This window comes from Abramis brama (assembly GCF_963993115.1).
Source record: "Abramis brama genome assembly, chromosome: 10".
In the NCBI taxonomy this organism is placed as follows: Eukaryota; Metazoa; Chordata; class Actinopteri; order Cypriniformes; family Leuciscidae; genus Abramis; species Abramis brama.
The window spans coordinates 25,047,394-25,062,936 of NC_139972.1; the positions used below are offsets into that span (position 1 = coordinate 25,047,394).

Here is a 15,543-nt window from a genome sequence, read left to right on the forward strand (position 1 = left end):
GTATATAATTATTCTTTTGTTAGGAATTCGACAACATTTCCTCCTCACACCTCAGCTCGTTGTTGAATTAATCCTCCATTCTTTGTGTTTTGCTTATTCAGTGTTGGAGGTGAGATCACAGAGACACACTGGTGAACAGGGGAGGCTGGTGCATTGACAGTTTGCCAGTCTGTCCTGCTGCAGAGAGCTGAGCTATAAAAGACCTCTCCCCCTCAGCTGGAGCCCATTCTTGCTCTGAAGTCTCACAGTGGGGAAAGCAGGGATGAAGCGACTCTTTGCAGCTACTTTTGCACTCTTTGTGCTGTCTGCCTTTGACCAGGCAGACTCCTCAGCCTATGACAAGATAGTTGCCCATAGTCGTATTCGAGCAAAGAAAGAAGGGTAAGAGATATTATTCATTTTATTTATTCAATTGTTAAATTATAAATAGCATATATCATTTAAATATATTTCAATTAAGAATAATTTTCATAATTTATACATATATTTTTTTAAACATTTTACATATGGTTATTACTTTACATACTATTACATTGCTGTTGTTATTACTGTATATTTTTATTTTTTTGTCTTTGTGCAACATATGCAAACTGTGTGAAATTATTTATATTATTATTATTATTATTTTGTGTAAACAAATCTAGTCAGGTTGATTGTCATACTAAATAATATTATTGACTCATAACATATAAAAAATATTTATTTATAGTGAAACACTTGATTTTATAAGTATATATTTAGGTTACCTGCACAAAATGTTTTTACATGATTTATTTTTATGTATTTTGTAAATGATTTAAAGCACCATGCTGTCACAAAATAATTTCTGTTGCACTTTTGGGTCCAATTTTCACTATGAACTAGTTTCTTATTAGCATGCATATTACTAGGATATTGGTTTATTAGCACTTATAAAGCACATATTAATGCCTTATTCTCCATGACCATATTCTACATCCCTTAATCCTACAATACCTAAACTGAACAACTACCTAAGTAACTAATAATAATTAAAGAGTTTATTGAGGCAAAAGTTCTCAATAGTTAGTTAATAGTGAGAATTGGACCCTAATCTAAAGTGTGACCTCCCAGCTTTACTCATTTCGTCCTGTCTTACCTTTACCTCTCTGCAGACCAAATGTGTGCGCTCTCCAGCAAGTCGTGGGGACAAAGAAGAAATACTTCAGCACTTGCCGTAATTGGTACCAAGGGGCCATCTGTGGAAAGAAAGCGTAAGTGTGATGTTTTATGATTTCTGGAGGCTATTACAAATCCCGTCTCTTTGACAGAAACTGGAAAGTTCCATGCTGCTCCAGTGGTCAAAGGTGAAAGGTCACTGTCCCAACTGGTAAGAGTGGTGAAGACTTCCAACAGTTACATTCACAGATGAATTCCTACTCAAGCTGAGCTCCAAATGCAGCTTAATAGTTTAATTTACAATGCTTCCTATCCAAATGACTTTGTAAAATACAGAAATAGACAGCAACAGTAGATTTATAGTTCAACATGGCTGCCAAAACAAAGACAAAGAATTGCTCTACAGCTACAAACCAAATTCCATGTGTTTCTACGGCACAAACCACCGGAGAGCTGCAGAACCTTAATGGGTATAAAATGGTGAGACCCACTGACGTTGTCAGGACATGCCATCGATGATTAAAGAAAGCAGTAGAGCTCGCCTGGAGTGCTTGGCTTGTGTTGAAACACCTTTCCTTAAATTTCTGTCCTAGGGCGAAAATACACAGCTGTCTACAAGGTGGAAATGTCAGCAGGCTCTTTTGTATTTCGAGAAGCTCTTTGGCAAAACTCAGTGAAGTTAATGATGTGTGAAATGTAAAACAACAACAGCAAAGAAAAGATTTCAAAATCTAGATCAACAATTTACCGTAAGATGAGCAGAAATGTCCTACCGTGAAGGCTCCAGTAATGAGGTTGTGGTTTCTGGAGGCCAACATGGTTAACCACAACCGTTGATTCATGTAGAGTTTGTCATGCCTCCGGTTTCTTGTCCTTTTTCTGTGGTTGGAAAAGAGTGGAACAACAACATAAAGAGTTTTCCCGGGCCTTTCATATGTGACCAAACAGCACTGATGTGAGGAAACCTCCAGTGTTTTCAAACTTCCTTAGTTGCAAAGCCAGACTTGCCTGAGATATTCTGTAGATTTTCTGCTTATCTTGCAGTTTTGTATATCGAAAAGCCAGGAATTGTTCTGCTCTGAGGATTTTCTCTGCTCTCAGCAGACCATTACATAGCGGTCTGGCAATCTTTGTAAATATCTGGTTTAGTGTGCTTAGCTTACATAACTGAAATGAGTATGACAGTCTTAGTTCTTCTTCAAAGGTTGGTGCAAAAAATTATATCACTGATGGTGGCTCAATGTGCAGATGCGAGAAGTTTGAGAATTACTACATTTTGTAGTGTCTGTTTTCATTCAAGTCATTGGTTTGATGTTCTACAAAGCTTATCTCTATATATTTTGTTAGAAATTTCCTCCATCTGATGGTTTTAGCTCCATCCTAATGGTTTGAACATATGCATAATGTTGTGGATCCTTTGAACTGGTGACTCACAAGGGAGAACTTCAATTCAATTGGAAAATCTGACCTTCTCCCCAATGATTAATGTGGATGCATTCCATCAACATGTCTGGTCAAAAGGAGTCATGTTTTCCTCCCGTTTTGGGGAGAGATTCTTTAGAAGCTCATGTTCTAGTGAGGCTCTAATGATCTCATCAGCTATCCTTTCCCAGCACTTCACTTCTATAGAAGACATGGAGCCCAGCCATGAGCCAAAACTATTGCTTCTGGATTCTCAGTGGGGCGGTCACATAGAGAACAGCTTTGAAATCCCCATTAGTTTCTTAGTCTTGTGAATGCTCAATCTCTGGGACTTGTCAGTTTCCACTCTTCCACAGAACTCACCACTGACTGTCAGTTCTCATTTGGTGATTTGCAGGCTGTTTTATCTTTCTGCGGAATTAATTTCCATGGATTTCCATGTGCACTAACCCTGACTAGTGTTTCTCTCTGAATCTCCACCACTGCTGGAGTTTGTTTATTATCAGCAGCTTTGAAAACTTCTCAAGGGATTGTAACTCTCCAGGGGTGTTTTCTCAGAGGACCTTATAAAAAACCTGTTTCCCATTAACAGCTATTTATTAACTCTACAATATGGCTGCTGTATAGTTGGTATAATTAGCTTAGGTAAGTTTTATTGAACCCATTATTCATATTAAAAGCCTGTTATAATGCATATGAACTTGTAACTGGCAAAACACACACTAAATGGAATGGGGGAAAAAAAAGAAAAAAAATATTGATGCACAAAAATACCTTGGCCTGACAGGAGATGTTTATGGTGCAATTTGAAATTATAATTCAAGTTCCGAAGTACAACAGTGGATTTCCTTCTTTTACATGATGCTTAATAAAATAGTTGTATTTTAAAGCACATATGTGTAGATTTATATTCAGACGGTTTAATAATATAGTTTTTAAGATAATTTCAGTTTTATAATTTCTTTTTAGATAAAATGTTTTGTTTCTTAATGCTACCAAGAGCACTTCTCATCCATGAGATTCCATTTGTGTGGTCATGGAAACATATTTACAAGCTTGGTTTGACGGTTTAAAGGGCCGTTTTCAATGAAAACAGAAAAACCAGAATGCAACCTCCATTACTGGAAAACTGCTGATTCGACATTTCCTTCCCATTGTACATTGTAACTTCCAAACCAAGGGTTTTCACTGGGTTATAAATTTACTTTAAAGGCTTCCTGGATCCAAAAAATACCCCTCAGCCTTACTAAACCACCAAGTTGGTCTCAGCACTTGGCTTCAGGGCACTTTAAGTATTAATGCAATGCTATGACAACATAATGATAGTGGAATAAGGCACAAACCTCGGGACCACATAGCATGTTTATGTACAAAGACAGTTAATGGTTGCCATATGGAAAGACTGTCTGTCCAATACCATGAACTGTGTTATCATTAAAACCAGGATGGCTTGTAACGACGTGAGAATGGCATCCAGGAAGAAAAAAAAATGAATTTGAGCCTGTACATTACCGGTATTTTATTTTTTCAAGTGGCACCAAATGTCTGGGCTTCAATATTCACTTAACACATGTTCTTCTGGTTTTATGTCTTCCCTCCCTTTGTCCAGGACCGTGTTGTATGAGTGTTGCCCAGGTTACATGAAGTTGGACGGCTTGAGAGGCTGTCCTGCAGGTTGGTTGATTTCGTAGTAGTTACTTACTGACCAGTCTGACATTGGAATTTCATAAAAGTCTGGTTATATTGTCAATAAAATACTAATTTACAATGATAAGTATGCTAAGTATGATTGATATCTAGTTTGGATGCTATAATGTAGGGAAAAAATGTATTAGGCTGCAATCTTGTGGCTAATTTGTGTCACTTTCCTTGCAGTTGCTCCCATTGACAACGTTTATGGCACCCTCGGCCTGGTCAAAGCCAAAAATACCCAGGAATACTCTGCTATATCCAAGCTACGGGAAGAGATTGAAGGTTCCGGGTCATACACCTTCTTTGCACCCAGTAATGATGCATGGGATCTTCTGGATACGGTATCATCTTGTTCCTTCTATATTCAGCACAAACATAGAAACTGAGTAATTCCTTGACTGTTTTGCATTGGCTTCATCTCTGTTCTATAGGAGTTGAGGAATGCTCTGGTGAGCAATGTTAATATTGAGCTGTATAATGCTCTGCACTACCACATGGTCAACAAACGGCTTCTCACCAAAGACCTCAAGAACGGAATGACCGCAACCTCCATGTACAACGACTTGAACCTGCTCATCAATCATTACTCCAATGGGGTAATTTGATATCTTGAGAAATGTTTCAGGTTACTTTCTTCTTTGTGAGGGACTTAATTTACACATGGTTCTTGTTCAGGTTGTCACAGTGAACTGTGCCAGGATCATTCACGGCAACCAGGTGGCCACCAACGGAGTGGTCCATGTCATTGACCGCGTCATCACAGCTGTTGGCAACACCATTAGGGATGTAATCGAAGTCCATGACGAACTAAGCACTTTGAGTGTAAGTGTTGAGGAAACTTGGAGCTGTGTAGTTCATGAACCAAACCAAATAATCAAAAGTTGTAATATGCTTCATTTCTTTTCCAGACTGTGGCTACTGAATCCGGTTTGATTGAGAGGCTGGGTCAGTCGGGACACTTCACCCTGTTCGCCCCCACCAACGATGCCTTTGAAAATCTGGATAGAGAGGTTATGGACAGGCTTATGAAAGACAAGGTTTCCCTCCAAGGTAAACCCAAGACGTAAAGCGCCATGATTTCCCATTGCACTATTCTCAAACAGAGTGCTTTAAGTTGTCGAAGGGACACGTTAAATCCCATATTGATGGCAGACTTGGCACAAAGAAAGGCTTTATTCTTATTTAATGAGACAAAGATGCAGGAAATCAAGGATCTGGCAGTTCCCTCGTGCCGTGTTTGTTGATATGAGTCAACTGAGTGAGGCCAAGGATTATTTTGCCCCCTTTCAAACCAGATGGGCCCGCTGCACCCCGAGCTGTAGACCTGGAATTCTCAGACAGTTGGCAAGCAGTGCCATAACAACACTTATAGGACTACTTTGAGCCACTTGGAGAAGAGATCATATCTGAAGGTTCTCTGTAGTTTATGGGTACGTCTTACAGTATTTTCAGAATACTGAGGTTAATGTTTGCTTTGGAGTTGCATTAACTTTGCAAGTGATCATGTAAAAGAATGACATAATACCCCACTCTCATGAATATAAGGTTTGTTAGAAATGCCCTAAGGCTTATATTAACTGCTTGAGTGAAAACTAAAATAAAACTAATATTATGGCCAAATCTGTTGTGCCAAGCGGAAAGACATTTGATCTGCTACTTAAGCAACTTTCATTGAGGGAAGCCATGGAAATGAAAAAGAAAAACTCCAAGCTTAACCTAGATACTGATGCATTGTACAGTTAACCACTGAATGCATATAATACCAATACATTTAACACATTGAACAATACAGTGAGATGATAGCCAGCTTGAACATATGCACCCATTTGGCCCCAGTGGTTCATGTTTTCCAGAGTGATGCGGAATATATTTTTTAACCATTAAAGCGATAATGTTCATTGTAAGTGCCAAAGGAGAAAGATTTAAGACCTTCTGAAAAGAGCATAATTCTTGTCTTGCCAGAGACCTATAGAGAGGAAACAGCTGTTCGCTTTACGATTCACTGAAAAATGGTGGCGATGGGATCTCTGCCCTCTTATTTGTCCCTAGAGTTTTGACTTGCACTCTGTTTCCAGTCAAATGGTTTGTTGCTGCTGAGAGACTCACTCAGAGAGGACCCAAAGGCTCCCAAGGCTCCCCCAGGATCCCTTTTGGGAACTAATTGGAGATGCAATGACATAATGGATTGCATGCATATCTGCATAATCTATATATTAAATCATAGAATTTAAATATTAAATTAATATTGAAGGTCATGAAATCAAAGTCCATGTTGAAGTTACTGTGTCATATGTTAGTGCAAGCCTAGCAGATATGCATTTTAAATTTACAACCATTCTCTCAGGAAAACTGTGCTTGACAAGTGATTTCATTCATGTTAATTTAAAGCAAATACTGTGTTAAATCACTGTGCAAAATTGTCATTTAGTATGTTTGTATGAAGCATTTTCAAACAGACTCATTTCCATTTGTGATTTTTACCTGATGTGGTATGCTCTAAACACCAAAAAATATATAAATAATATCATTTTTTCCATGATTTCCTCATATCTCAAGAGGCGTGTAAGAGGAATAACAGATGTGCTTGGATGACAAAGACTGATGTTTCTTCTCTTCCAGCTCTCCTCAACTACCATCTGTTGAACTCTGTTCAGTGCTCTGAGGCCATCATGGCCGGCACATCTCATGAGACCCTGGAGGGCAGCAACATTGAGATTGGCTGCGATGGCGATAGCCTTACAGTCAATGGCATAAAGATGGTGCTCAAGAAGGACATTGTCACCTCCAATGGAGTCATCCACCTCATCGATCAAGTCCTCATGCCAGACTCTGGTAAGCTTCTTACCATCTTTTTTTTTTCTGAGTGCAGAAATGACTGAAATAGACCCTAAATCCTGTAATTCTGCTTTTTTAAAGCTAAACAGGTTATGGAGCTGGTTGGACAATCGCAGGGCACCTACGGTGACATGTTGACAGAGCTAGGCTTGTCTGCAGCCATGGGACCCCAGACCGAGTACACACTCCTGGCTCCACTTAACGTAGCCTTCAACGGTGAGCAAATACATGTCAATCTCCCTCTCCCTCTGTTTAACTAACTTAGTCTCCTTGCCTTTACTCAGCTGCTTGTTTCTTCTCTGTCATTGTCTGTTTTAATTCTACCTTAGCAAGACCTCTGTTCTTTCAATTGCTGATGTGCCTTGCCTTTGTTAACTTCTGCTGTCCCATAACTATAACTTTGATTCCTCGCGGGATAGCAGGTGTAAAAACATATGATTCATTCAATGCCTGTGAATGGAAAATAGCAGCTTCTGTTAATCTATGGGCCTCATTGGGCTTCCAGCACTGAAAAGATGTTGAAAGAAAGAGAAGATGAAAACTTCTGATATCCCACCTCCCATACAGAGCGTTTAAGACCTCACAGGAGGCTTAACTGGATCTTTCACCTCATCGTCACATGTTTGTAGTTCATTTGTGGCTAATGACAGGTGAACATATTCATCACATTATATTTACAGGGGTAAATCGTTCCTTTTACTAGGCTGCATGGGGGAAAGGGACAGTGCCTGCGGTTACAATAACCAAAAGTCCTGTCTGGGAATGCACATTCTACAAACTGCTCACCACCAAAGGCTGGCCAAGTCTTAACATGTTGCAGTTTGAAACATATAATGTTTTAATGGTACAGCCTCTTTGGTTATGTGTATGTTTTAACATGGAAGAGGTTAATTGGTCTTTTTAATCATTCTAAATGCGAGTTGCGTTATATCATGTTATTGATTAGGCAAATGTTATCACAAAACTTTTTTGTCATGATGGTAAACCAAACCAAGTGCAAATATTTTTTTCCTCTGCAATCCAGATGAGGTGATGTCCATGGACCAGAGCTTCCTGAAGATCATTCTGGAAAACCACATAATCAAGAGCAAGGTTGTGCTGAGTCAGCTGTACAACGGTCAGCTCCTGGAAACACTCGCAGGGAAATTTCTCAGAGTCTTCGTCTACCGCACAGTCAGTTGGTTTATATGTCTTTGTTCTTGATTTTCTTATGATTTAGAATCTTCCATTATGCAAAAATATACATATTTCTATATTAATTAATCAACTAATTTATAAATTGTAATATGCACAAATTTCCAAAATATGCGTGTATATATATATATATATATATATATACACACTGTATTCATATGAAACTGCTAATATACAGAAATATGTATTTTCAATGTTATTTATATAAATGTATTTTAAATATATTTTCAGGTATTTCAGATTCAGATTTCAGATTTATCATTCAAAAAAGTAGTTTTCTCCAATGTACTAAAATAAAACAACTTTTTAAGGATGGATAAACACTCCAATAGTTTTATGAAACTTTAAAAAAAAATCATGTATTCGTTCTATGTGCTCTTATATCTGAAACTGTATTTGAAATGTATTTTTCTTACCTCTTTTAAACAAAATATTTTTTACTACACATATTTACAATACATTTAAAATATATTTTAGCCAGGGGGAGAAAAAAAAGGATGTTTTGTTTTCACTGACATGTTAGGTGTATGAATTCTTTTTTCTTTCTTTTTTGGGGATGTCCATTACTTACATTGACATTTATTGGCATTGTAATTTTTAAGTAATAGCTCAAATAGTTTCCATTAGTAGACTCAGGGGAAGTGAACTGTCTTGTAATATTTTACCTATGAAGGCAGTCTGCATTGAGAACGCCTGCTTGATCCGTGGAAGCAAAGAGGGAAGAAACGGTGCCCTCCATCTCATGAAGACCCTGATCACGGCACCAGAGTCCACCATGTACCAACTCCTGGTGAAAAACGGAGCATTCAAGTAAGAAAAAGTGAATTTTCATCAAGTCAAAGTGAAGATTGCTTTCTTGTCCTTGTGACTATCACTTCATTGCTGCAGGATCTTTTTGTCTCTGATGGAAGCAGCTGGTCTGACTGATGTGCTCAAACAGGAAGGAGATTTCACACTTTTTGCCCCTACAGATGAGGCTTTTGCAGGGCTCAGTGAGAGAGACTTGTCTCTTTTGAAGAGTGAGTTCTTTCATACATGTCATTTTCAAGGCACACCACATCTAGAATTACTGTTTAGCTTTGTTTTATTCAGGATTAATGAGATTAAAGATGAAAGACAGAGGATACAGGATATGACAGTGTCTCTTCTCTGTGATCAGGTGACGTTAACGCCCTCAGAGCCATTCTGCTCTATCACTTCAGTAACGGCGTCTTCATCGGTGGAGGCTTGGAGACTGGAGTCACTAACCTCCTCAAATCTCTCCAGGGCAGCAATTTGAAGGTGTTGTATGTAAGTATCAAGCACTCCTGCTGTCCAGCCTTGAAATTAATTTCAAGTCATAACATCTGTTATAGGAACACATGCAAGAACCTTCATCAGATTATATGATTCCGCTCTGTAATATAGAGTTTTACAGTGGGAATTTCCTGTGAGTAAAATTAAACCATGCTTTGTAGTAAACCACTTACCTTGATACAACCTCTGATTTATATGTAGAAGAAAAACTGAATTTATTTGATATACGGAAGTATTAAACAGGTACAGAATGTTTTTATGATTAGCAGGGTTTTTTTTTTTTTGTAACCTTAATATACCTTTACATTGGGAAGGTCACATAAATCTTTGGTTAAATAAAATGTTGTAAGGTTATACTGTAAGAGTAAACAAATTGGTTTTCAATGTCAAATAACATAAAAAGTCTAAATTAGCTGTCAGCATATTTAATATTACTAAATCTGAATACATTTACTTACACCAATGAAAATAAAAAAATAATATTCAGATCAGCATTGCTCCTAAACATAACAAGAACCTGTATTACCATTCTTTACATTTATGTAAAAAAATATATATATATATATATTATTAGTGTGTTTCTATTTATTAATTTTTATACAGGTGATGTATATACATAAATATAATTTATTTGTTATACATTTCAGCACTTTTTGTCTGTTTGATCTTTGTTGTTATTGTACTTGTTTGTTAAAATTAAAAATGAGCAAATATTACATAATATAATAATATATACTATGTATGTTTTATGATAACATTTATTTATTGAAAAAAAATATTGCAATATGCAGGCAAATGAGAGCATGCAGGTCAACACTGTGAAAGTTCCTGAGTCTGATTTAATGGCCACAAATGGAGTTGTTCACTTCGTCAGGACTCTTCTGTACCCTGAGGGTGAGAGTTGAAATTGCAGTTACTGTGATGTTTTCTTTTCTTTGTTTTTTTGTGTGGAAATCTTTCCTTTTTCAAGAACTACTAAATGTCTGTTTTATTTTAAAAGATATACCTGTTGGTAGCCAGGAATTCCGTTCACTCCTGACAAGGATCATCCGATACATCCAGATTAAGGTATTGAATTGCAACATGCAACAAGCTTGAAGTCGTTCACAGAAAGACCCATTTTAGTGCAGCAGATTAGTAAAAAAAATCGTTCACTTTGGTATAGAAGCATGAAATTTGGCACAGATACTCTCTAAGGGCCACTATTTTGGAAAAAGTCGTTGGCCACTCAAAAATGCAATATGGCGGCCATTTTTCAAAATATGGCAGCCATTGCTATTCAATGCTTATTATATCAATTATTCAAACAGTGATCCAAGCATAAAATTTGATACAAATATACTCTCTAAAGTACATGTTAATAGAAAAAGTTCAAGATGGCCGCCATTTTTAAAGATGGCCACCGTTCCTGTCGAATATTAATTATTTAAATTGTTCAAATGGTGATGCAAGCATAAAATTAGGCAGAAATACTCTTCAAGGAACTCTCTTTTGGAAAAAGGTATGTGCCACTCAAAAATTCAGGATGGCCACCATTTTCAAGATGGCCACCATTTCTGTCAAATAGTCATAATGTCTGCTTTGTCTGCCTCCTCTCCTTTGACCTGTCCAGCTTAGTTAAACTTGCCAGGGATATAAAATCCCTGCCGGCATAGCTCTCAGGTTCATTGCAGTTCATACACAAGCCTCTCCACCACGGCAAGGGTTTTTAGGGGCCCGTTTGCCCTGAGGATCTGGACTCGATTATGTGCAACATATAAATGATCTCCCAAAACAGATGTCCAGTGGGATCCTAATGCCATCTTTTCTTTTTATTTGTGTAATTCTACCGCCATGCCTAAAAAGTGTTATAGACAGGATATTTACATAAGTGAATTTCTGTGTCAACGTGTATTTTCTTTCCTTTGTAGTATGTTTCTGGATACAGATTTCAGGAGATCCCTCTGACTTTTATGAGTATGTATATCAAAAATGGTTTTCATTTCAGCGCAATCAGTTTCTTTTTATCTGTTTTCTCAAAGATTCGTTTTTCTTGAAATCTGACAATCATGTTTCACCTTTTTCCCTCTAGGAAGAGTCATCACAGGTAATTGACACCAATGAAACTCATTATTCATGAGAGAGCTAGATTATTACTCTGTGCTGCATGAAGTTTGTTTACTGTGTTTCTTATATATGCAGTTCCTGGTGATGTTACAAAAGTCACCAGAGTCATCCAGGGAGAGCCTACCATCACCAAGGTGACACGGGTTATTGAGGGCGACCCGAGGATTACGAAGGTTACCCGTGTGATTGAGGGTCAACCTTCTATCACTAAAGTCACCAGGGTAATCGAAGGGGAACCAACTATGACCAAAGTCACCAGAGTCGTTGGAGGTAAACACCATTAAACACATCAATGATAGTTATTGCACATAGCATTGCATTAAAGCTATTGTCATGTAAACAATGTAAAGTAATTGTAAATTTATTGTGTAACACTTTAGTTTAGGGTCCAACTCTCACTATTAAGTAGTTGCTTATTAGCATGCATATTGCTAGGATATTGGCTGTTTATTAGTTCTTTTAAAGCACATATTAATGCCTTGTTCTCCATGACCATATTCTACACCCTTTATCCTACCCAATACCTAAACATAACGACTACCTTAGTAACTATTAATAAGCCATAATTAGGGGTTTACTGAGGCAAAAGTAATGGTTAATAGTTAGTTAGTGAGAATTGGACCTAAATCTAACATGTGACCACTTATTGAAATTTCATTGAATGAAAAAGGATTTATACCACTTTTTGGCTGATCCTCTGTTGTGCCATTTCAACCACAACCAACAATTTGTTGACTAATAAAGATCTTTCAAAAGTTACTTGGTGAGATAAGTGTAAGGGCCAATCTCATTTCTCTGTCTTCCCCTTCCCCTTCCCCTTCCCCTTCCCCTTCCCCTTCCCCTTCCCCTTCCCCTTCCCCTTCCCCTTTGTCTGCGTCTTCCCCTTGCCCCTCGATACCGAGTGAAGCGGGGTAGGGGGAAGAACGTTTCTCTAAGAAATGAGACACCACTCGATTACCGTTTGCGTCATCTTCTCTTTCCGCTAGCTGGCTGCTACGTCAACAGAGGCGATACGCGTTGACATAAACAAACGAAGATGCCGTCGTCTCGGGTTGTGATATCGATTGTCTGGTCTCTCTTTATCTTTGCACGCTTGTGTGCCATCAGTCAAAGACATTGTTTCATTGTATTTAACGGCGGCGCCGGCGACACCATAGCTAAGCAAAACATTAGCAAACGGCAAATAGCACATAGCAATTCAAAACAAAAACATTACAATTAAAACCGCTTGAACATTTTATTAAAAGTATCATAAAACACGAGTGTCATTAAACTGCTGAAAATACTTACATTTGTGCGACTCACTTCTGAGAAATTCCTACCCCTCTCTTTCAAGTGTGGTCCTCCGCAAACTTCGTTTCAAGGGCTATGTAGCCCTACGCCTTGGCCCTAGCCCTTAATCAACATGAGAATTGGGACACCACTTCCCCTCACATGAACACGCAAAACCAAGGGGAAGGGGTAAGAGTAAGGGGTAAGACAGAGAAATGAGACGCAGCCTAAGTATATTTGTTGTACTTTTGTAAGTATTACAGTCAAATTTTGCTTATTTTTGTTTGCAAAAAGTGTTAGTAAAATGCTAGCTATGAAATGACCAGCCAAACATTATATTCTTAAAATGTTTAAAATGTAATTTTCCCCACACAACGCTATTAAACACAATGCAATAATATAAGATGTGATGAAAATGTTCTGGCGATTAAACAAATAACAGATTTCTCTTATGATGCATTGATTTTATAAGTCCACTGGGCCAAACACACCCATAGCTAAAGAAACGTCCTAATAACTATGAATGACGACTTATAACTATGAATGCCTTTTAGTCATACTCATACTACAAATGTTTGGTCATTCTCCAAAAGACAAATGTGTGATAAAGTGACTTGGAATATGTCTACGAAAACCAAGTGTGATATTTCCCAACAGTGCATGTTGCTCTAGCAATGAACCCATCCTTTCCTGGACCTGGATTTCACAAGTATTGACACTTGCTTAATGTTTTGTATCAACAGGTCCAGAATATTCAGTCACCAGCTCCTCCGATATGGAGCTTTATGGTAGTGTGACACTTTGAACCCTTTATTAGCATGCTAGCATCAGAGCTAACAGTTAACCTCATTTTGTCTTCCTCACTCCAAATCTTTTTTTTCCTTTAAGTTTGTCCTATTCCAGGTTACAGAATACAATGTCTTTCTGTTGTGCTAAGGGTACTGGTAAAAGACAACTAAAACCTTTGATTTATTGTTTTTCCTTTCATACTCTTTTGGAATCTTTTGCAAGCTGCGGAGTAAAGCCGACCCAGTCAACCACTGAACTCTACTCCCTTTTCCTTTTCTCTCTAGTTCTTCGTGTATAATCAGATAAATGTCAGTATTATTCATCATTTCTTCTTATTCTTTCACACTAGATATCAGTGAGGACCCTGAAAGCATCACTAGTTTCATTCAAGGTGAGATTCTAACATTTGCAAAGGTATGTCAAGCTAAACTGTCCCAACATGGTTGACCTCTTTGTCTTTTGCTAATCTGTTTCCAGAGGGAAGAAGGGTGCCTGGAAGAAGGCCAGGTAAATAATTCACTAAACATCAGTTTGACACTTTTTTTTTTTTATCAGATTTTTTTATGTTTTATATTGCATGCACGTCAATTGAACAAGCAATGTGCTACAAGCTTTGATCTCCGTGACCTCTCTTTTCATAATCTCAGGAATACCCCGGAGGAGAGTCTAGATCTAGACTGGGCAGAGAGAGCACAAGTAGAAAACAAGACCTGAAGAGTACTTCCTTCATTTACTTGCGCAGTGGTCCAGAACCTACCAGGTTGAAGTTGAGTTTAAGGCAAAAGAAAAACAAACTCAATATTGATCATTCCTGTTTGTTCCAGAGATAATGGTGATTTTTGTTCAAGTACATTTGGTCCACATGGGGATACAAAATTCCCCAAATGTGTATATAAATAAGCTCTCTCTCTTTTTGTTGTAAAGTATGGGCTGAAAAATCACAGTTTCATCTTCGTCATGAATAAATGATCATATGTGATGTTACACAAAACAACATCTGATGCTTTCTGATGTTTTTGTTACATGATTTGGAAACATTTGTACAACCATGCATTACCGTTTGTATGAAAAAACTCAAAAAATGGAAGCGTTCATATACATGGTATAGGGAACAGATAAAATGAACAAATGCCTAAAACCAGCAGTATGAATTTATTTTTCTGGGGTACGGTTTACAGTTGCATGGACAATGATTTTATGGTGCTCATATTTAGATGGTGTAAAATCTAAAATAAAAATAGAAATTATGTTGCAGTGTTTTGTTAGAAAATCTTGATTTTTTTTCTCTTTTTTTTCATGTTTCTTTTCATGGTGTGATAGAGGTTTGATTGTTCTTCCTTGGTGTTTTTGTATGTGTATGTAAGTGTGTACATTTGCATAAACCGTGCACAAATGTGCTGCACAAAAAAAACTCTCAAACTGAATTTTTTTTTATGTTACCAGTCCAAGTTTAATTTGACAAACAGGTTTTGGCTCCTTTGCATTTATTTTTCACTTTCCATAATAAACTCAACTTTTAGACATGGAATTGTGTGTCAGTTTTTGAAGTAACAAAACGTTAATATTATTTCATTATTTGTATTGTCATTATTTCTTTTTTATATTTTATAAAAATTTAAAATAAAAGTATAACAATAAAATCTAAAATATTAATGATGAAAATAATTTATAATAGATACATATTTTAAGCATTGAAGTGCTATCTTTGCTATCTTTAAATTTTACTCGAGGAAGAAAATATTTGTCATGTGGAAATATCTAGAAAATATTTCAAATGTGAGATGTAGGCTAAGAAAAAAA

At 37.3% G+C, this 15,543-nt stretch overlaps 1 protein-coding gene across 3 annotated transcripts; it reads left to right on the top strand.

Annotated features, from left to right (window-relative positions):
* Positions 1-15,271, top strand: postnb (periostin, osteoblast specific factor b). 3 transcript variants are annotated; one of them, XM_084126859.1, is made up of 22 exons: positions 182-381; positions 1,134-1,232; positions 4,169-4,233; positions 4,435-4,592; positions 4,683-4,847; positions 4,927-5,073; positions 5,160-5,301; positions 6,871-7,083; positions 7,168-7,302; positions 8,111-8,259; positions 8,954-9,090; positions 9,169-9,299; positions 9,440-9,570; positions 10,368-10,470; positions 10,577-10,644; positions 11,487-11,532; positions 11,648-11,662; positions 11,758-11,952; positions 13,698-13,742; positions 14,093-14,134; positions 14,221-14,250; positions 14,391-15,271. In XM_084126859.1, the coding sequence occupies exons 1-22, from the start codon at positions 263-265 to the stop codon at positions 14,411-14,413; spliced, it is 2,358 nt and encodes a 785-aa protein (XP_083982985.1). In that variant the 5' UTR covers positions 182-262; the 3' UTR covers positions 14,414-15,271. The 3 variants fall into 3 exon arrangements, with proteins under 3 accessions (XP_083982986.1, XP_083982984.1, XP_083982985.1); XM_084126858.1 differs by lacking the exon at positions 11,648-11,662 and having other exon boundaries at positions 100-381; positions 11,487-11,550; XM_084126860.1 differs by lacking the exons at positions 11,648-11,662; positions 13,698-13,742 and having other exon boundaries at positions 1-381; positions 11,487-11,550.
* Positions 15,272-15,543: the final 272 nt, after the last annotated feature.